This window comes from Chelonoidis abingdonii, chromosome 6 (genome assembly GCF_003597395.2).
Source record: "Chelonoidis abingdonii isolate Lonesome George chromosome 6, CheloAbing_2.0, whole genome shotgun sequence".
Classification (NCBI taxonomy): domain Eukaryota; kingdom Metazoa; phylum Chordata; order Testudines; family Testudinidae; genus Chelonoidis; species Chelonoidis abingdonii.
This window is the reverse complement of record NC_133774.1, coordinates 109,079,328-109,102,790: the sequence shown is the minus strand read 5'-3', so window position 1 is coordinate 109,102,790 and position 23,463 is coordinate 109,079,328. Positions and strand designations below refer to the sequence as shown.

The following is a 23,463-nucleotide window of genomic DNA, read 5'->3' as shown; positions in this document are numbered from 1 at the left end:
CTTGTAGAGTTTAACTGATGCTTACAAAAACCTGTTTTGTACAGTTAGGTGTTCACATATAATCCATATAAAGAACAAACATCAAATCAAATTATTTTAAAAATGTGCTTCTGTTTTAAAAATCTAATTTGGTGTTTGTATAATCAAATTTTGTGCTGCCATGCTAATTAACTTTTTTGTTAATATATACTGTACATGTTATGTTATGCTATATACTGGAAGCAGGTATAATTTGTGTAGAACTTCAATCCAGTGGAATAAATGTGTGTGGTGGTGGGGAGAGATTTTAAACATTAGTTACCTGTAAAATGACACAATAATTTCATATACTTAGTTAAAGAAATGAAGAAATCAATTCTGTAAATATTTATTACAGGTCATGGTATTTACTATCATGAGGATTGTAGAGAAATACGTATTTATACATTATATCTAATTAAACTCAGTTTACAAAATCTTTTTCTCTTCTGATTTTGTTAATGCATTTGGACACATTTAAGAATGGTTCACTTGAAATAGAATTTCAGAATATGAGTAATTCTGTCTTTTCAGATGTGTACAGAACACACAAGACTTGTGTGCATGAGGTATCTCTGTAGAGTCTAATATTAGAGTCAAGAGCTAGTCTAATATTTATATACAACAGTTATTTTTTCTTTTTGTGTCTCACAGGAGAAGCTAACTTTCCTCCATACTTTATATCAGCATTTGGTAGCAGGCTGTGTGCTTATAAAACAACCAGAAGGGATCCTGGATAAATTCTCGTGGCCTGAGCTTTGTGCAATCTTGCAGGAGAATGTTGATGCCCTGATCTTAGACCTCAGCAGGGCTAATGAGAAGGTAACTGTCCTCAGGCGCCAGATACCTCTATTAAATTCAGTGACATTTGTCCACATCACAGTATCATTAAAAGGGACTGACATTCATCTTATTTCAAAAAGAATTTGGATGTTAATAATTCAATACCAGTAATTATGGCTTGTCTACAACTCAGTTTGATGCCATTGCTGTGGGCATGTAAATGTGACTGAAGTCTGTATGAAGTCTCTAAGCTCCACTTTCTGTGCAGGACATGCTAATACTACTAGCCAGTATTAGCCACAGGGACCTAATTAAAAGAAAATAAATTAATCTTACTGATGAAGCAATTCAAAGAACTTAGTCATTTATACTAATAAACCAACTCTTTATCTTAGCATAAAAGAGAAACAAAATACAGGAGCATCAACTTAAAACTATTTGCTTGTGAATCAAAATACTGTTTTTTAAAAATATGATTATTTGGTTATGGCATTTATAGTCTGAAATATAATTCATTTAGAACCAGCATTATGAATTTAAAAACATTAAAAAAAATTGTTTGGGGGGACACAGAATACTTTTATGGGTGATTTCATATTTCATAAGGCTAAGTGTTGAAAAGAAACATATTTTTTCAGAATCTGTTTTGTTACAATAAATTAAACTGGCTCAGCAGACTAACATATGCTGCTCCTAAGGATTTCCATTCATGTTCTGGCTCCATTGATCGGGTCAGCACTATGTTTCTGTGGTCTAGAAGAAAGATTCCAGATCTTGGCTATGCTGATATTTGCTCCTGAGGGACAAGAAGGGAAAACTTTCATGAGTTTCTCATCTGTTGGACTTATGAACACTCTCTTTGGCTCAAGTTCAAGAACAGGGTTGCTTACAGTTAATCATTTTGACTCCGCCACTATCAGTAAATATCCCAGCAGTCAATGGAAAACATAAACAGGGTTTGGTTAGACAAAGATGTGGATCATGTAGATTAGAAGTGGAGGGAACACCTCCTTTGTCCTTCGAGAGAAAAGAGAACAACAACAAAATTACTGGTAGTTTTTAAGTACAAACGCCCCCCGGGTTACACAAACCCGTCTTACGCTAATCCACACTTATGGAAAAAGTTTCATAAGCTAGAAATAAGAGGGTTTTTTTTGTTTGTTTGCATAATTGTTGGGTTTACGTTTCTGACTTACGCAAAATTCAAGTTACGCAAGACGTTCCACAACAGAATGCTTGCGTTAGTCAGGGAGCGTCTGTACAGAAGCTGAGATGGGCCAGCAAGTGTTCTCAGTGATATTTCAAGCACATCAGCTTCTTAGAATTTAACAGGCAGTGTTGTCTGCTGCATCTCTTAGCAGAGATTTTTCACCTGCAATTCTGTACAATGTATAGAAAAGAATATTGACCATACATTTAGATTCAGTATTGAAAAATGCAGGCATGCCTATTTGAGATACATTCTTGAATGAAAACACAGTTCCATTTAGCTTTAACAGAAGTTGCACAGCTAAAGCATTGATTGCTAAGTTATACCCCTTAATCTGCTCATTGAAATGCATCATAAAATTAACATGCTTGCCTGTGAAAAGAAGCATCATGTGTATAGTAAAGCTCTCTTAAATTGTTTTAATACTCAGAAAATACAAGTAATACTGTAGTTTTCAAATAAAACATTACATAAAAATGCAATCTCTGGTTTTCATTATCACTTAACTTGCTGTATGATTATTGTGCTAGGATTATTAATTATATAGCACCATAAATGTTCTCTGCACATTTCAAAACAAATAAGATAAGGTTCCTGTCCAGAAGAATTCTGACACAGACCCAAATGAAACCTAGGCATCTGTTCAGCTACAGGAGTGTATAGAGATGACAACATTGATGAGATCACCATAGGCTGGATTTTTTTGGAAGAAGTAGGTTTTAAAGACAGATATGAAGCAGGAGATCTATGACATGCTTTAGCTTTTTACTTCTGTGCTGTCTGAAGAAAATGCAATCAGGGTCTTCTGCCAAAAGAATCTTTCATTAAAGTAGGATTTAAAATAAACGCAAAGGGGCATTTTTGTTTAATAAATCTTTTTTATAATTCCTATGATGCAGATATCTCATCTAGAATATATTTGCAAGAACAAGTCTGATACCATGAGGGAACTTCAACAGACCCAGGAAGACACTTTTAACAAAGTGGCTGAGCAGATGAAAGCACAGGAAAGCTGTTGGCAGAAACAGAAAAAGGAGTTGGAGCAGCAATACTCAGGACTCCTTGGGGAAGTTCAAGCAAGGGCACAGGTACTGTACTTGTTCCAGAAAGCTCTAAACGTCTACATTTTTTCTTTAAATATTTAGTATATTATTTCTATATTTCGAGTTCCAAACCAGTTTAAAGTTGCTTAGGAATTTGGTATATATATTTTTTATTTTAAGTATTCTTTTACTATTAACTTTTACTTACTTTAGGAAATGAACAACTTTCTTTTAAAACATTCCTGAAATGCATTGCTTAATTAGATCCTGCAGTTGGAGTTCCTTTTTTTTTTTGGAAGAAGTTAAAGCTATACGGTGAAAAGATAGATTTGTTTGTAGAATTACATAGAGCCCCAGCTGCTTTTTCCAATATGACCTTCCCCTTTCTGAGAGTTTGTAGAATAAGAGTGATTTGAATTCATTGTGGAATGAAATTAAGTATATAAATTCTGAACCCAGGAGCAAATTAGTTATAGCGGTAACAATGTTAAACAGTGTAATAGTCCCCTTTGTTTCAGGCACTACAGTGAAACAAATAACTGTGACTTGAGTTATGTTCACTGAGCTTGAAGTTTAGTGTTTTTATGAAAGGTTGAAGACTGTCAGCTCTGGAAACTCAAGTTCTCTCTTGGCAGATAAAAGCTACACATGCTGACCTGCCAGTGTGCCTCAACCATCACCAGGATGGTCCACTTTGTGTTGAGAAGATGGTTCTTTACTCTTTTAGCTTTTTACTTCTCTATTGAAACTGAAGGTTTTTTCCCCTCTTTTCTTTACCAACTTGGATGGGACTCAAGTCAATTACTTATAGGTAGACGTTCCTATATCTCAGTGCCAATGCAGTCCCTGACTCCCTCCCCCCCAGTTCTCCTGCTGACGTGTTATGACTGAAAGAGGACCTGATTAATTGAACTTTCCTGAGAGGGAGTTCAGCTTTCAAAAGTTTGGGAAAATGCTGTGTTATGCCAAATTCAGGATGACATCTTCAATTTATGAATAGGACCCTACCAAATTTATTGCAATGAAAAACATGTCACGGACCATAAAATCTGGTCTCCCTTATGAAATCTGGTCTTTTATGTGCTTTTACCCTGCACTACACAGATTTCATGGGGGATCCCAGGGTTTCTCAAATTGGGAGTCCTGACCCAAAGGGAGTTGCAGGAGAGTCGCAAGGTTATTTTAGGGGGATTGGGATATTGCCACCTTCTACACTGTCTTTAGAGCTGGGTGGCTAGAGAGCAGCAGCTGTTGGCCAGGCACCCAGCTCTGAAGGCAGTGCCCCACCAGCAGCAGTGCAGAAGTAAGGGTGGGAATACCATACCATGTTGCCATTATTTCAACACTGCTGCCTTCAGAGCTGGGTGGCCAGAGAGTGGTGGCTGCTGACTGAGGGCGCAGCTCTGCAGGCAGCAGCGCAGAAATAAGGGTGACAATACCATACCTGCCATCGTTACTTCTGCGCTGCTGCTGGTGGTGGCTCTGCATTCAGAGCTAGTCTCCTGGCCAGCAGCCGCCACTCTCCAGCTGCCCAGCTCTGAAGGCAGTGCCACCACCAGCAGCACAGAAGTAAGAGTAACAGTACTACAACCCCTTCTGCAATAACCTTGCCCCAACCTCCCAACTCCTCTTGGGTCAGGACCCCTACAGTTACAACACTGTGAAATTTCAGGTTTAAATAGCTGAAATAATGAAACTTACTATTTTTAAACTCCTATGACCATGAAATTGACCAAAATGGATTGTGAATTTGGTAGGACCCTATTTATGAATGAGCAAGACAAGAGGTAAATGCAGGATGTGAAGTCTTGTTCCTGAGCCTTGTTTTTCCTTCTTCTCCATCCTGCGTAGTCACACCTGTCTGGAGTGGGTTTAAACCTCTATCCTAGCAGAATGGTTGCTTATTTTACACACACTTTGTGTAGATATAAATGACTACAAGGTGCAAGGCAGCAGAGAACCAGGCTATGGTCTACACTTCTCAGGGTTCTCCATGACTGTATCCTTGGACATTGACAATGCAGGGTTGCTCTTACCCTGTTTTTGCACCATTGCTTTTGCATTTTTAGGGAAATTGGTGCTGGAATTTGACCCAACATTTCTGGGAATCAAGCCTTTTTAAAATATCTGATTTTTGTATATATTCTACTGTGTATCCCCGTGGTGAATGCTAGACTCTTAACATTTTCTTTTCCATGGAGAAGAATGATTCTCTTGATTTATTTTTTCAAGTAAAGAAATAAACACTGTTAAGTAGTAATGGCACAAAATGAGAATACTGCTAACACCAGCAGAGAAATATTATATTTTGCTCTTGTAGAGTATCTTCCGCCTCAGGATCTTAAAGTGCCTTACAAACATTAATGAATTAAGCCTTGCAAGACTGCTTTGAGATAGGAAATTATCATTAAGCTCATTTGATATTCACCCTGCTTCCTTCCAGACATTCACTGCTGAAGATTATTTAAAAGTTTAAATAAGGGACTTACAAGCTGTGTTTAATTTTTCAGGCAGTATCAGTATTAGTATATAACATTGCAAACTGTCTCTGCACAGAGGTACACCTTGGAAATCTTTTGATGAGGTCATCCGATTAATTGACAGCTGTGGCTGTATAGCAACATGAGTAATGCTACTTTGAGATTTTTGGATGGTTAGTATTGCATTGGTGCAGGAAGCCTTCCAAAGTGCAGTGTAAGACTTCAATAATTGGCTTTTTAAAATATAACAGTGCAATTTGGAAGCTTTGTGCCAGTAGTGTAATAACACCTGGCAATGCTGCTGTTCTCGTCCTGTAGCATTCAGGCCCCTGATTCCAGCTGAGGTCTTTGGGTGCTGCTAGATAATACTCTACAACTGTTGCTCTCAGATGATGTAATTAGAAAGCAGGTTAGGGTTGCCAACTTGCTACTCACACAAAACTGAACACCCTTGCCTTGCCCCCTGGCCTGCCCCACTCCTCCTCCAAAGCCCCGCTCCTGCCCTGCCCCTTCTCTGAGGCTCTGCCCCTGCTCACTCCATACCCCCTCCCTCTGTTGCTCACTCTCCCCACCCTCACTTGCTCATTTTCACTAGGCTGGGGCAGGGGGTGGGGTGCGGGAGGGGGTGAGGGCTCTGGGGTGGGGCCAGAGATGAGGGGTTTGGGGTCCAGGAGGGTCCTCCGGGCTGGGGGCTGGAGCCAAGGGTTCAGAGTATGGTAGGGGGCTCCAGGCTGAGGCAGGGGGTTGCGGTGTGGGAGGGGGTGTGGGCTCTGGGCTGGGGATGTGGGTTCTGGAGTGGGATCAGAAATTAAGAGTTCAGGCTGTGGGAGGGGGCTTCAGGTCGGGGAAGGGGGTTGGGGTGCAGGAGGGGTTGAGGGCTCTGGCTTGGGAGGTGCAGGCTCTGATGCAGGGCCAGTGATGAGGGGCTTGGGGTATAGGAGGGTACTCTGGACTGGGATTCAGAGGGTGGGAGGGGGATCCGGGATTGGGGCACTGGAGGGGTCAGGGATGCAGGCTCTGGGTGGTGCTTACCTCAAGCAGCTCCCAAAAGCAGCGGCATGTCCCCCCTCTAGCTCCTATGCAGAGGCGCAGACAGGCAGCTCTGTGCGCTGTCCCATCGCAGATGTCGCCCTCGGAGCTCCCATTGGCTGTGGTTCTCGGCCAGTGGGAGCTGTGGGCGTGGTGCCTGTGGATGGGACAGCACGCAGAGTCCCCTGGCTGCCGCTAGGTGTAGGAGCTGGAGCAAGGACATGCCTCTGCTTCCGTGCACAGAGCCACAACAGGCAGCCTTAGCCCCGCTGTGCCATGGACTGGACTTTTAATGGCCTGGTGAGTGGTTCTGACTGGATCCGCCAGGGTCCCTTTTCAACCAAGTATTCCGATTGAAAAACTGGACACCTGGCGACCCTAAAGAAGAGTCAGTGTTCTTCTGTGGAGCAGAACCTCTCAAAGTGGCCTTGTCACAGAGTACTAGCAAACAGGGATGGCTGTAGTTGTGTTAGAGGATGCCTTGGGCTCCTCGTTGGCAGCTGGAATTAAAATGAATGCAACTTTCAGTGCTTTTGTGGGAAGAGTAAGGTCCTCCATTTTGATGTCCATAGGGTCACCTCTGACCTTGAGCAGGGTCTGCCAATACATTCCTTCAATCTGAAATTAAAATATACATTTGGAAACCTAATGAATATGTGTTTTGAGAAACCTAATGAATATGTGGAATGTACTCCCTTGTCTCAGACATGTCATTTCTTCAGAATGTGTGCAGACTTGTAAGAAATATCCTGTATTTCCTAATTCCATTACTGTGAGTAATTAACTGTGTTTGCTTTTGTTTTTTCTCCACCATTTTAGTGGACTCCACTACAACTAATACATGTTATGGCTTTAGATGCATTGATATCTGCGAAGATATTGGGATAGAAACAAAAACCTAAAGCTATTAACAAAAAGAGGAATGTGACTTTCAACTCTATTATAAATATAACAAGGTTTGCAAAATAGAAAAGGAAAAAAAATCCTCTAGAGAGAGAAAATATTTCCTTGTTGGTTTGGCATGTTTTATTAAGAAGCGTGATTTTTACAGAAGAAGCTGGTGAACTAGCTGAGGACTTTGCTATATTGCAATTGTATCAAAAGTCACTTATGTGAGATATAAAAATAAAATAGTTGAAGTACTATGAAATCTTTTGAAGTCTAAGTGTCATTAAGTCTCTAGTTTGCAATCTGTCTTCTTGCCAACATAAAGGATAAGGACCCAGCAAGAAATAGGATAAAATAGAGTTCTACTCTCCGGGGGAATGTGTAATTTTTGTTAATGAACTTGAAGTTCACAGAGTTCTTTAACCCAGTAAGGCATCCCTCAAAGCTCATACGCTCCAGGAAGTCAGCCCACCACTCTTAAAGGAGCTAACCCTGCTATTTCTCTCAAAAAAATGTACTTTTAATTTTCTAAGAAGATATTAGAAACAATGTAGAGTAAGAGAGAAACAATTAAAAATCATTGTAAAAGTGAAAACAGATGTAGCTTCATTTTTTTAAACCCGTGTTTATGGTTAAAGAATAATTTATATACTTCTACAATATATTTGAAAGATTTTAAGTTTTATTCATTTTTCTCATCTTGAAAATTTTTAAAAAGAAGCATTAAACAGAGTACATGATGCCAGTGCTGGTATTTCATAGACCTATAGGGATTGCACTTTAAATGTGCTTACTTAAATGCTGGCCTGTCAGCTCTGAGGGTTAGGAACCATAAAATGATTTCCAAATCCAAATTACCTTTTTAGTGCCTTCCTGACACACTATCAGATAGTATTTGGTTCTTGCAGAATAAGCCCTGTAAATAATGCAGTAGTTCCAAAAGACTTTGTAGATGAACAAACTTCCTTTTAAAGTAGAATACTGATGCAATAAATCCTGTAAATTAAATTATAAAATTAATCCACTTAATGCATTTCTACATAGTAGAAATACTAAAATATGTGTTTCTTCTCATTTAACTTGTCTTTTACTTTGAAGAGCAACATAGTTGTTCTTTCTAAAAATTGGACCTAGTGTTGCTCCCAGATAAGCTGATTGAGAATACTATGCTATCTTCTATCACAATAACGAGAATTAAAAATTGGAGTCCATATTCTTGTTGGAGAAGCCTGGTAAATCATGGCTATAACACTGTTGTGCTTCCATACTTACTGAATGATTGTCCTCCAAAGATAGAGAAAAGTTAAACTAATTCTGTTGACATGCCTGAATATGATAATTTCTATTGTGATTTTTTTTTAAATCACCACCATATTTGATCTGAACAGAAGAGAAAAAAATGGAATAAATAAGCCTTTTCTTTCAGCTTTAGTTAGTGGAGAGTTCAGTAGATATTTCTCTATTTTAAAAATTATGCTCTAGTTTAAATCTACTTTTGTCTTTACAGAAATATCAAGAAATTGCAGAAAAAGCCAAGGAAAAATGTTCTGTCATTGAAAAAGCACGAGAGCAGTTGGTCCATGAAAATTCACAATTGAAAAGTATATTAATACAGACACAAAAGGAACATACGTCTCTGCTGGCTGCCTGTGCACTCATGGGTGGTGCCTTATATCCTCTGTACAGCCGACTTTGTGCCTTGTCTACACAAAGAGACTTTCTCCAGGATCAGGTCCACACCTATGAAGTACTCAAACAGGAAATTAGGACTCTGGTCTATGCTTTGTCTGATGTAGAGGAAAAGAGGCAGGATGAAATGAAGATAAAGAAAAAGCATTTCAAAGGCATGATACATGTATTCCGGAAAGGTGTTATTGCAGTTCTGGCAGCACACAGACTTCAAATTTTGGGACAGTCAAGTAACTCTCTTTTCTCCTGGGTAGATGGTTTCAGAGAAGGCATAGGAATCCTAGTTTGCATAGGAGAGGCCAAGGGGAAACATAACCTATCAAGTAAGATAATTGGTTTGTTCTTTTATAATGTTATATCAGATTGCAATGTTATATCAGATTGCACTGTTGGTGCTTAACTTATGTATTATTTGTTTATTTGTTTAATAATAATGTGTAAAGACAAATATAATGCTGACTTGAAAAAATATTTGTGTGCTCATATTGAATGTGAGGCTACCCCAAATACAAATATTTTCTGTTTATTGAATAGCTGAAAAAGAAGGTGGTGCTGTGTGTGTATATAATATCTGAGATCTGTGATAGATTTATATTATCTTTCCAGAAAAAGAAGTTGCAAACACTTTAGTATTATGCTACCTGGTTCACTGCCCTGTGAAGTCTCCAAATGAATGGAGATCCAGATAAAAGGTCCTGATTAAAAAGCCAAAGTGCTAATCTGTTATGCGTATTTGTCATAAACAGATAGCTAAGGATTAATGTCTCTTTCACCTGGAAAGGGTTAACAAACAACACCTGACCAGAGGACCAATCAGGAGACAGGATACTTTCAACTCTGGGTAGAGGGAAGTTTGGGTGTGGGTCCTTTGTTCTGTGTCTGTGTACTCTCTAGGCTCTGAGGGTCACCACACGTCTCTACAGGCTCTCTAATCTTCTGTTTCCAATTTGTAAGTACAGAGGTAGAAAGACTGTGGTCTGTGTCTTTGATTTGTTCGTCTGCATCCAGTTTTGCCCTGGAAGTCATGGTTCCTGTTTTCTTGTGTTGGGGTGCCCTCTGGTGTTTATTGTCTGAACTGCTGTTCCTCTGCTGCCTGCTTGGTTTTGCCTAGCAACAGTGCCTTTTCTTAACTTCTTCTATCTAATCTTTCACATGTAAATTAAACCAAAAAAACCTCTTTGATATGCAAATGTGTTCTGCTGGTGTACTTGACTCACAGCTGGAGTTCTATTGTTTAACAAAAGACCCTTGTTACCTTAATGGCTCCTTGCCTTAGGCAATCTCTATGCACAGCCAAACGGAGCAAGGAGAGAGAAAAAAAAATTCTCCTGCTGCAGTTTAAAAAAAAACCCCTTCTCTCTGCTTACAGGCATCTAAAAAAAGAAAAATAATATTCCTACTGGCTTTTGGATTCCATCTATCCCACACACTGCCGCCATGTCATAGTATTCTTTCCCAAATCTGAAACTTAGCGTCCAGAAAATGAGATACTAGCATGAATCCTCTAAGCTTAATTACCAGCTTAGATCCTGTAGTGCTGTCACCAATCAGGACTTTGGGTGGAGCCCCTGATTAGCTCCAGTATCCCCAAAACCTTCCCTAGGGACCCCAAGACTCAGATTCCTTGAGTCTTACAACAAAGGGAAATAACCCACTTCCCTTCTCCCCTCTTTACCTCCTCCCAGATTCTTCCCGCCCTGGGTACACTAGGAAAGATAGACAGATTCAAGCTCCATGAATTGAAACAAAAGGATTCTCTCTTTCCCCCTCCCTTCTCCCGGAGAGAGAGATAAACACAGAGAACAGGTTTTCCCTTCCCCTCATCTTCTTCCTCCCACCAATTCCCCTTGAGCCTCAACTAGGAAAAAAAAAATCAAACAGGTCTTAAAAGCAAAACTTTTAATAAAAAGAAAGTTTTAATAAAAGACAAAAAGAGTAAAAAATAATCTCTGTAAATTATGATGAAATATTACAGAGTTTTCCAGCTTATAGAAAATGGATAAACAGCCTTATCCAGAAAAAATACAATTTAAAATATTTCCAGCAAACTACACATTTGCACATAAAGCAAACCAAATAAAAAGACTATACTATCTTTCTACCTTTGTAGTTACAAATTGGAAACAGAAGATTAAAGAGCCTGTAGAGACATGTGGTGACCCTTAGAGCCTAGAGAGTACACAGACACAGAACAAAGGACCTACACCCAAACTTTCCTCTACCCAGAGTTGAAAGTATCCTGTCTCCTGATTGGTCCTCTGGTCAGGTGTTGTTTGTTAACCTTTTCCAGGTGAAAGAGACATTAACCCTTAGCTATCTGTTTATGACAGTATTTCATATTAAAAATAAAATAGTATGGGATTATTAAATCTTCATTTGAAGAGTACAGTAACTGTAAAGACATTGTACATTTACTGTAGTATGAAGGTAAACAGAGACATATTTACCCATTTTATGGTTTCTCTGAGTAAGAGGAAGTGATATACAGAGGAACAAATAATTGTTTTCCTATTTAACAGCTGAAGGTGGCATAGTGCCTGTGAACACCATCTAAAATTTCTTGAAAGAAAAGTGGAATCCTGGCATGAATTTTGTGTAAACTTTATTCTGATCCATTTCTTAAACAACTGAAGATTGTAGTGTACCATCTATCTCATCCATTACATTTTGTTTCACAGAACACCAAAAGGAACAAGTCCACTGTCTTCAAGCACTCAACTGGTTTACTAGTTCTGACCTTCTTGCTGCAATAATCAGTTCGGTGGCTGAATTACAGGAAGTTGTTAGCAAAACAGGTAATTGTTAAATATATTGTTGTAGAGAATATAAAAAGTGGTATGTTATGTGATTTCCTATTGAGGATTTTATATCTTCAGATGTCTTCTCTTCTGGCTCAAATTTCTGGAGGTGGAAAGTTATTTGGGGAGTCAAATTTTCTTCATCTTTATTGGTAGTTGTACTTGTGTTTTTCCTTTTGGACACTTTTGCATATACATATCCACACCCCATATACATGCTCACAGGGCCAGCTCCAGGCACCAGCTTAGCAAGCAGGTGCTTGGGGTGGCACATTCAGGTATTTGGCGGCAATTCAGCGGAGGATCCATCACTCCCACTCGGAGCGGAGGTCCTCCCACTGAATTGCCACAGATTGCGATCGTAGCTTTTTTTTTTTTTCCTTTTGTGGCTGCTTGGGGCGGTAAAACCCCTGGAGCCAGCCCTGCGTGCTCACATGTGGTAGTACATAAATAATAACCCTATATCACATGTGGTCAGTACTTCTGAATACTTACTGGCAAAAGCAGTAGTTACTTAAGATTGTATCACAAAATGAAGCTGTGAATACAATAGGGTTAACTTTAATATATAACGCATATTTATTGTTTCCCGTCATTTTAGCATTAGTTTAAATCTAGCTTCTATATGTTTTGTTTGTTTGCCTAACAATGCAGTAATTGCTTACTTAGTCCTGTTCTACCCTGGGGGAGGATCGATCTAAGTTATGCAGTTTCAGATTAGGGATACCTAGTAGTTTTGAAATTCTTTCTGTAATGTTAAATAGATAAAGTGACCACTTTCCCTAATATTAGTGAGGTACCAGTGCATGAGACTCACAAGTAGTAGCTTTCTGCTTTGGTAGATGCTCTCAACTGCACTAAACATTTGTTAATTAAAAATGATTGTAAGACAACTCCTTAAATCTCATTAATTGCAGAATGGTCAAAAGCAGCCAACGTTTACTACTGGCCTATTCAGAGAAACTAATCTTGTGTATAGAAAGCCACTAATTCCTGAGTTTAATCCCACCTCTTCTACTGACTCAGAGTGTGGTTTTGGGCAAGTTATTTCACCTTCCTTCCTGTGCCTCATCTATCTGTGTACATAGGAATAATAACATTTCACAGCCTCATAAGAGGGTTCTGAAAATTCATTTGATTGTATGTAAACTACTTTTAAGAAGTTGTAGATCTAGCCTGATAATCTGGGAGCAAATCTCATTCCGTGGACAGCTAGCTATAGAAAGGTCATTTGTGTTGTAAAAATCTACAGAATCATAATTTCAATGGTGTTCACCCTCTGTGGTGTGGTAAGAGGGGACTTGCTGCCTACCCAGCCCTGGGTCTTCTGGTTGGTGGACATTTTGATGATACATTATTGGAAATGGGTCCAGTTAGGTATTATTCAAAAACCCCGCCTCCCATGACCACAATGGTACCAAACATGACAGACCTGAAACAATTATGAAGATATATGTTTGAGAAAATGTTTAAAAATCAAAGTTTTTTTTAAATTATACTTGAACACAGAGATGCATTGCTTACATTAAAAAAGACATTGATCTTTGGTAATCCTAGGTAAATTACTGTTAACATATAAGGCTGAAAACATTTATTCATCAAAGTCATTGTAACTGTTGTCTCTATCTAGGGCACCAAACCACTGCTGGACATACTGTCACACTGATCCTCATCAGTGCTCCAGTAGCACATCTTCATACAAAGCAGGTTGCTGGCCAAATATTTTCAGGGTGATGAGCATCTGGTCTTTGCACAGAAACATTTGATTGGCTAAAGGATTAATCTGGGAGCTCATGGTATTTCACACATAACTGGTGTGATTGGTCCATCCTCCCAGACCCATCCATGCTCAACAGGGGAAGGTAGGCTTGAATATGCTCAATGATTCCTGAGCCATTCCATTGCTTGACAGTTTTCTCTCTTGATAGCAGGTATAAATGCTCCCCTCATTGGTGGTAACTTTTTTTGTCTGCTTCTTGGAAAATATCCACCAGCATAGCTCTGCAAGTATCTTAATGTTGTCTTCTAATGATGAACTCTCCATATGAATGTCTCCAGTGCATTTGTGACTTCATCAGTGACTATCTCAGCCATTCCAAGCAGCTTCAGAGTGAGGAAATAGTCTTTAGAGGCTGAATCAAATGCCTTCCAGTAAGGTAATTTGGCCTTTTCAGCCAACATTCAAGCAGTGTCACATTCTGAACAGGGGTGCTGGAAGAGTTTATATAGTGGGAGTGCTGAGAGCCATTGAACCAAACTGTAAACCTTGTATATAATGGAAACCACCTCAAGCCAGGAGGTGCTCCCGTACCCCTAGCATCTCTAGTTCCAGCACCTATGTTCCTGAAAGGGCATGGATTCCTAATAGCTTTTAATGGTCCGAGTCACAAGAATACATCTCTGAGGGATATACAAGCCATTCTGTTCCCCAGCAGCAGGCACAAAAACAGAATCTTGCAGAAGTCTTGGGTAGCATCACACAGAGAACACTAGAACCTGTGTTTTGTGCAAAAATCTGGAGTTTAATAGAGCCTCTTTCTCTGTAGCATTGATGGCATGCAAAATAATTTTAGTGTCAGTCTTCTCATGGAAACGACTAAAACTCCACTGAACAGTGTGAGGCAGCAGCTTTATTAAGCCATGTGACAGTGAAATTCTTTAGCATTGTTCATATGCTGGAGTATTTTTCCTGCAAGGTATATGGTTAACTCATCCTTCATGTGAGTATGAGACATTGTGACATTGAAGATGTTTGTGGAATCGATGATTTTGTATTGGACAAGTGCAATACCATGGAGTCTCTTCTTCTGGTAATATTTTAATTGATTTCTGTACATACATGTCAAACACAAGGTGGACTTCATCATAGGTCCAGTATTTATTTTCTCTGTAGCCTCATAATGAAGCGTACAGCCAAGTGCTAGTTTTTGGTTTGTTGAGAGCTTGTACCTCAGACATACAATCTGTGATTGCTATGTTGAAAGCCTCTGCTGGTATAAAAACCAGACCACGTAAGATGTGCATAAGTTAGCATAATTGTTCCATCGCATTTGGACATCAGTCATGGTACTACGAAGCAGGTGTACTTATTCAAAGTCTCACTTAGATTAATATCACGCTGAGAGCTGGACACAACTAAGAGACATTCAAACAATGACCTGTCTGTTCAGAGCACACCCTGAATGAACACCTAATTCTTCCTGAATGCTCTAACCAATGCTGATTGAAAGGCTACATTTCCAAATGAGCTTTGCTCCTAAGCCATTCTCCAGCCACTACACTGTTCCACCAGTGCAAAGTGGTCCTAAACCAGTCACATCCAACCTTGGAGGGTCTCTCTTGAATGGTGGAATCTCAGGAAGAATAGAGATACCTTGGTGGCTCCTACCTACCTTCCTGCTATCAGGGAAAAGAGGTCATGATCAGAGTGTCCGTACATCCTGCAGAGCACTGACTGTTATAATAGCAGCCTTCAGGCTGCTTCAGATTTGTGTCAGGCACTGGACTGCTGCAGAACACAGCCAAGATTAGAGGAATACAAAGGCCACTTCCACTTCTGAGTTGTGCCCAGTGCTTTCCAACCTCAGCTGAGGACCTTGTGTCCCATGGCGCTGTGCTCAGCTGTGCTTTGCAAACAATGAGTTGAAAGTTCTTAATCACCAGAGGCTTTAGTATTTGATGTGTTCAGCATGGGAATGTAGGAATTGCCACAGCATGTCTGGCCCAGGGGTCTGTGTAATCCCATGTTATGTCTTTGACAGTGGACAGAACCAGTTGCTTCTAGAAGAAGGTATAGAAATCCCTGTAATGAACAATTTTGGAATAGCCTGTCATCAAGGGAAGTTTCCTTCTTACCCTGGAAAGTTAATATTTTGCTAATGACCTAAAGCATGATGGTTTCTGTATCCCTTATATTTTTAACATTTTTCGTGTACTCTGTATGTTTTCATTAATCAGATAAATGTTTCATCTTTTTTTAATCCTGGGGAACTCTTGACTTCACTGATATTTTGTGGCATGGAGTTACACAAATTAATTGTTATGCATATGCAAGGAAGCATTAGACTCTTTGCAGTGTTCTTATGCTCCTTCATTGCTCTTTTCTCCCTGGTAGTCCTATAGTCACAAATGTTCTCTGACAGAAATTAAATATATCAGAAGTGAGGAAGCAGGACTGCAAGGAAGTAAAGAAAATTGAGGAGTAGAGATGTGATATACCCAAGATCAAACAGCAAATGGGCTCCAGAGAGCCAGGAACAGAACCAAGTCTCCTCACTTCCAGTTCTATGCCCTGTCCACCAGATCATCCTGATATCCAGTAATTCAAATTCACATCCCAACACTGCCAATTCAAGACTTTTGAATTGCACTGTATGTCAAAATGCATAGGAGCCGTTTACACAGGAGTGCATGCATTCCTCTAGCTGGACAATTGGCTGATCAATGACTGCACTTTAAAAAGGATTTCAAAGATAAATCATATCAGCATTGAGGTGCTGAAATTGCTAACTTTCTTATTCTACTCAAATCCCTGGAATATATAGGAGTCTTGCTAGCAATTGTTTAGATAAAATCCTTTTTGTTTAAGAGTCAGACACTGTAGAATTCATGGGCAGTATAAAAGAGGCATGAGAAGGCCTCCGCGAAGGACCATGTGGAAATATTTGGTCTCATGGTCACAACAGCTTTTCTGATTCCCATCACATGTGTCTACTTAATTTGCCCTCAGAGTATCCTGACATCTAGCTGCTCATGTGTGACTCAGACTTCAAGAAACTTTGGCATGGTAAAAAAAGAATAGTAAATAAATTAAAATCAGAGATAACATTTCAAAATGATGCAGCTTAAGAGCCTAACTCTCGTTCTGAAAAGAGAACATAGGCATCTGTGAGCCTAATTCTCATTAACAGTCAAAGAAATTTATGCTCTGAAATGCTTAAAATTAAGACTCTTAAGTCACTTAGGAACTTTTGAAACTTTGAATCTAGTTGATCAACCTATTTATAGCAGCGGCTCATTTGATATCGTTATGCACTTCTGGGTTTCCCCTTCCAAATACGCTTCAGGGTACACTGCAAAGGGGAAAGTCCCAGAAGTATTCAAAACTTCATTGAAGCTGCCAAGCATACACAGGAGACAGGAGAAATGTGCAGGGTCTCTTTAAGAAACTTGTAAATATGGACAAGTCAAAAAGACTGCAACATTGGGAACTGCAGTCATTTTGGAGGGGTTGACGTAAAGGAAAGGGATTGAATCCAAAGCTTTCAAGCAACACTGATTTTTTGGTGGTGTGCCTTTTACTTTGTTTTTGTTCTTGTATGTGTGGGGGAAAGGAAGGCAAATTGATGTGTGCTTTTGTTTTATTTTTAAATTTGAATTTTGGAGTTTTTCCTTTATAAACATTTCCCTGTAAACCCTGTTTTCCTAATAGATTTGTCCTTACTTAGTCAAGTAGTCTTAACAGTATAGGGTTGGAATTGTTTATCTTTAGATTTACTTAAAAAGGCCTGTAAAGTGCATTTTCTCTTTTCTTTTCTTTTTTTTTTAAGAGACATTGTACTTCATTAGCACTCAGAGGAACCAAGCACACATACAAATATTGTCTGCTGTAGCATAAACTGAATTTCTGAAGCTTAATACGAATATTTCAGTTCCTCTATAATATTAATCAGTTTATTCTTTCCCTTCATTCAATTTCACTCAAAACAAAACAGAATTCTCCCTCCACCTGTCATGAGAGGAAGATTTGTCACTTTTCATTGCCTTTTGCTTCATTTGTTTAATAAAGAATTGATTGCTCTTTGTACTGTAACTTTATTTGTGTAAGCCATTTCTTACATGCTCATCACAACATAAATTATTTATTGCTTTTACTGTAATTCCCTTATAGTCTGTGGCCAGGTACTTAAAGTGTATATGTTCTTTTTCCACTTGTTATAGAAGAATACAATACCTTATGGAATTACACTGTATTCTCTTTTCGCCTTGCAAAACAGTCAGCAAATCACGCCAAAACATTTGTGTGTTTTAGTCAAAACCATTATTCATTAAAAATTAACTAGAGGTGATTGTGACAGGTTGGACTCTTTGGGAAGTCATCTGATGTGCTGAGATACCACTGAGTCTACCTGTTCTGCTAACATGGGCCCCCTTCAACCTGTCTTGCTGAGCCAGGCTCTTAAAACCTCCTCTAACATACACACAGGCAGGGCCACACCCAGCTGCAGATCAGCTCTGGGAAGACTCAGCTTTGGGGATTTGCTTCAGCACTCAGATGTCCACCTCCCTTGGAGTGCAGACGCAAAGATATATTATGAAATTTGCCCCCTCCCTCAATGCGGAGAGGGGTGTGCACACTTCTTACCTTCTCTCCCCTGCAGTTAGAAATTACAGAAACTGGGTTTAATAATAAGCAAAACTATTTTTTTAACTATAAAAGGCAGATTTTAAGTGGTAAAAAGGGGTAACAGACAGAACAAAGCAGATTACTAAGCAAATGAAATCAAACGCACGAACTAAGCTAGTTTCACTAAAGAAATTGGTTACAAATAGTATTTCTCACCCTAGATATTGTTGCAGGCAGTTTGCAAAGTTTCTGTGGTTCAGAGTTCCAGTTATATTCCTTTTCAGACTAGACCCCTGTTTCAGTCTGGACTCCCCCCTTGCCTTTCTTTTTGCAGTCTTTCTTCTTGGGCAGACAGGCCCTGGAGAGGAGGAGTCCTGTTTACCTTCCTTCCCACCCTTAAATAGGATTTACATAAGGTGGGAATCCTTTGTTTCGCAAACTTGCCCCCCCCCCCGCCTTCCCTTACATTGGAAAGTTACAGGAAGTCCCAGGTAATGTTTTAGTATCAGGTGACAAGACCACCTGACTCTGTAGGATCGCAGCATCCATGAGTCATTGGCAGTATGGAATGACCACGGGAAGGCCAAACTTTTCACAGTCTATCGTCCTCACTGATGGGCCATCTGCCCTGTCTGTCTTTTCCATTGTTGTTCCTGAAGTGTTAGCAGTCACCCAGAGTAGCTTAGTTGAAATACAGATACATAGTCAATATTCCTAACTTCAGATACAGAAATGATACATGCATACAAATTGGATAATCACATTCAGTAAATCATAACTTTTCCAATGGTATATCACGTGAGCCATCTTGCATGAAGTATATTTCAGTTATGTCATATTCATATCATAAGCATAAAGAATATGGAACGACACATCACAGTGATGCTTTGATCATTTGAGGAGCATAAAAGCAAAGTTTATCTCTGTGCTAATCTTCAAAATCAAAAGTCTACATATTCACTCTGGTGGCACAGAAAATCTTTTGGGTTTTTTTTAAAGTGAAGCCATCATTTCAAATTGCTACAATACAGATGACAGAATATGTTGCAATGTAGATGCATTATCATGCAAAGAGTATTTTGATTTGATCACGTGCTATAATATTCTTTGTTCACTTATGTTTGATTCTACCTGTATAATTTCGATAATGCTCTGGTACCCATTGTAAAGAATGCTCTATAAGTCTTCATGTTCTATTTGTTTGAAACTTTTGATTTGATCCTTATAGCGTAAAGAAGAATTCTTTGTTTTAAAGAAGCTGTCTTGGTTTTTCTGCTTCTGCTTTAAAGAAAATATTTTAATTCACTACAGCAACAGGAGATCTGGTGTACTACTGAATGTAAATAAGTTCCTCCATGCTTGTCATCTTACACTGATAGTATCATAAGACAAGTAATGACAGATTAAGACCTGCCTTGCAGAGGGAAAACTAAATTACAAGACTTTTATTAAGGCATAAATAAACCTATTAACCGTTATCTGGAATACCAATTAGTAGAAGGAGCACTGACAATTTTATTTATCAACATTAAACACAATTATTAATTACAGACCTGACGTATCTAGCAGTAAGCAGGACATGTTGGGTGTGCTGGGGCCTTAAGTCCATTATGTGAGAAGGATGATTACCAAAATCCTGTGGGAAAATAAGTAATTGTAGCTGTAAAATTTTAATTGCCTTGGAATAAGGTAAATTATATTCTCTTGTCTCAGAATATAAATAGTATGGCATTAAGGTACCAAGCCTCACTAGTTTTAAACAGCAAATTATTTAGACAACTATGCTGAAAAAAAGAAGAAAATCAGTTATACACTCGCATTTTAAATATTACAGTAAAGTGATTTACCTTCTGCTGTCAAATGTGTGAACACATGCAAAGACGTTTGTCATATAGTATGTAATTTGTGTGCATCAGAAACTTTTGCATTTTATTAATCCAAAGGTTGGACTATACAAGAAAAAGGACTTAAAATACAGTATTGGAGGATAACATAGAATTATTTGAAAAATTATATATTAACAAAAGTTATTTTTGTTGGGCCAAGTTCTGCCCTCATGTTTGTACATATAACTCCAGTGGTAGTTAGTAGAAGCAGCACTTCCTATCTGAAGGTAGAATTTGGCCCAAATTCTCTACTTGGGGAAGACTCCTTTTGATTGGAATAAGAGCATTGTCTGAGGCCTAGTCTACACTATGCGTTTAAACCGAATTTAGCAGCGTTAAACTGATTTAACCCAGCACCCGTCCACACAACAAGGCCATTTATATCGCTATACAGGGCTCTTTAAACCGGTTTCTGTACTCTTCGCCAACGAGAGGAGTAGCACTGAAATCGGTATTGCCATGTCGGATTAGGGTTAGCGTGGCTACAAATTGACGGTATTGGCCTCTGGGCGGTATCCCACAGTGCACCATTGTGACCGCTCTGGAAACCAATCTGAACTCAGATGCACTGGCCAGGTAGACAGGAAAAGCCCCGCGAACTTTTGAATTTCATTTCCTGTTTGCCCAGCATGGAGCTCTGATCAGGCAACGGGTGGCATGCAGTTCCAAACCAAAAAGAGCTCCAGCATGGACCGTACGGGAGATACTGTATCTGATCGCTGTATGGAGAGACATCGTTCTATCAGAGCTCCGTTACAGAAGATGAAATGACAAAGCATTTGAAAAAATCTCCAGGGCTATGATAGACAGAGGCCACAGCACAGTGCTGCGTGACAAGCATAACGGAAAGAGCAAAGAATCAATGGCGCTCATGGAGGGAGGGAGGGAGGGGCTACTGAGGAAGCTATCCACAGTCCCGCAGTCTCGAAAAGCATTTGCATTCTTGGCTGAGCTCCCAGTGCCGGTAGAGTCAAACACATTGTCCAGGGTGGTTCAGGATATATCTCGTCAATTTACTCCCTCTCCCCCCCATGAAAGAAAAGTGGAAAAAGTAAAGAGTTTATAATTTCATATATGTCTACTGTATGCTGCTGGTAGACGCGGTGCTCGCAGCACTGAACAGCAGCACTCCTCCCTCCTTCCCGGTGGCAAACGTGTACGTGGCGCTAGACCCATCTGTTCCGTATACATGAGTGCTCCCTGGCTGGCCTGGTGAGGTCAGCCGGGGCGCATGGGTAAAAATAGGAATGACTCCCGGTCATTCCTGGCAGATGGACAGAACGGTGGTAACCATCTTCATCAAGCAACTGGGGCTGAGCTCCATCAGCCCCCCCCTTTCATGTCTAAGGACAAAGATTCTGGCACTCCCTGGACTATCATAGCAGCAGGAAGCTGGGCTTCCTCCCCCCCACACCGTTTAATGTCCGCCTAGCTATCATAGCCAGGCTGGAGGCTTCCTCCCCCTCACTTTACTCACTAAAAAGTCGGTGTTTACATTATTCCTGCATTCCTTTATTGACTTCCTCACACAAATGGGGGGACAGAGGAAGGATTGAGTGACGACATTTACCCAGAATCAACCCCGACCTGTTATTTCACTGGGATCTCAACCCAGAATTCCATAGTGGGGGAGACTGAGGAACTATGGGATAGCTACGGGATAGCTACCCACAGTGCAATGCTCCAGAAATCAATGCTAGCCTCGGTACATGGACACACACCGCCAAATTATTGTGCTTTGTGTGGCCACGTGCACTCGACTTTATACAATCTGTTTTACAAAACCGGTTTATGTAAAATTGGAATAATCCTGTAGTCTAGACGTACCCTGAGTAAGAATTTAAGGCTCAAGCCCAGTGAGTTGAGTCTTCCTCCCTTAGTTCAGTGGCATCATTCCCAATAATCTTATTCAGACATGTATATGTTTTTATAAAATAATAAGAAGAAAGAACTTACTTTTTAAATATGTATTTCTCTTTTCTTTTCTTTTTTCTTAAAGATCCAAATTCCTGGCTTTGTGGACACTTACTCATAAGTGCAGCCAGGAATTCTTTTTCAAAACTCATGGACAAACTTAATGTACTAATGGAGACTATAGCAGTGGATAGTAGCAGGACCATCACATATATAGAGAAGGACTCCTTGGTTCAAAGACTGGCTCGTGGACTTCATAAAATAAATGCACAGGCGCTAAAAGCTGGACTAGGTGATAGAATACCCATTACAGTATGTGTATTTCTTGCTGATTTATATATATATAAAATTTCACAGAATAATTATAGTAGAGCTTTCAAAATAGTTATGATGCTTATTTCATTTTCAGGTTGTGCTTCACAGCTGACTTTAATTTAACTAACTTGTATACAAAATTAAATGGCGATTTACACCAGAAAAGATTGGGCCCTGAATCGGTTACATTTTTTAATATAAAATAAAAAAATTGTAAGGCATGAGATTTGGTTGTATTAAGCTTGAAATAATTTTTCTTTTCTAAAATCTGTCAAAATTGAATTTTCTTTGTAAGAACATCCTGTAACTCCTTTTGAAGTTAAGAGTAATGATTTTGTTAAAAAAATATTCTCGCCTTCTCTTCTTCCAGTGTACTTTGGTAATGCAAAATACATGTTACGTTTTTGCAGAAACTCAGTAAAACTTCTTCTCCCCAAACATCTACTCTATGTATGTATGTATGTATGTATGTATGTATTTAGGAATTTTTCAGTGACCCAGAACAGCAGGTGAAATAGTGCTCTTTGTGTGTGCGTGTTAATGTGTGTGTTAATGTGTTGGTGGATGCGTGCAGAATGAAAGCTTCATTTGGTTTGCTTGGGTATTAAATACTATTGATTTATTGCTAAAATAGCAAATTTAGAGTACATAAAATTATTTCTATTTATACTAACAGAAAAGCATAGCATCCTTGCAGAAGCAAATATTTGAATTTACACAAAGGCTGCACACAGCAGAAGTGGAACGCCGTTCACTACGCTTAGAACTCACAGAATTCAAACGGAATTTGAATGAGATGAAAAAAGAGGCTGACAAAGCCCACAGCCTGCAAGAGCAATTAAATGCATTTAAGCAATCTGTAAGTATATTTAATTTAGAAAAGAGTGGCTTAAAGGAAAGCCTCCTTTTACATATTTTTGATTTGTGTTCTTTAGAAAAATAAGTATAAATCCAATTATTAACAGAAAACTTGCCTCATGAATGTCACCAAGCTGCAAGCCAGATGTATTAAAAAGTGACTCTTTTCCACAGGAGTTTCATTTTATTTTGCAGAATGAGATATT

At 39.3% G+C, this 23,463-nt stretch overlaps 1 protein-coding gene across 5 annotated transcripts in view; it reads left to right on the top strand.

Annotated features, from left to right (window-relative positions):
• CCDC171 (coiled-coil domain containing 171) overlaps positions 1–23,463 on the top strand; it is a 272,987-nt gene that overhangs the window by 85,642 nt on the left and 163,882 nt on the right. For 4 of the 5 annotated variants that reach the window (XM_075067320.1, XM_075067318.1, XM_075067316.1 and 1 more), the window contains 6 exons: positions 673–840; positions 2,911–3,099; positions 8,959–9,463; positions 11,819–11,935; positions 22,170–22,396; positions 23,076–23,258. In XM_075067320.1, the coding sequence (XP_074923421.1) occupies positions 673–840; positions 2,911–3,099; positions 8,959–9,463; positions 11,819–11,935; positions 22,170–22,396; positions 23,076–23,258 (1,389 nt within the window). The remainder of the gene's footprint in view (positions 1–672; positions 841–2,910; positions 3,100–8,958; positions 9,464–11,818; positions 11,936–22,169; positions 22,397–23,075; positions 23,259–23,463) is intronic. The other variant, XM_075067319.1, reaches the window with a different exon arrangement.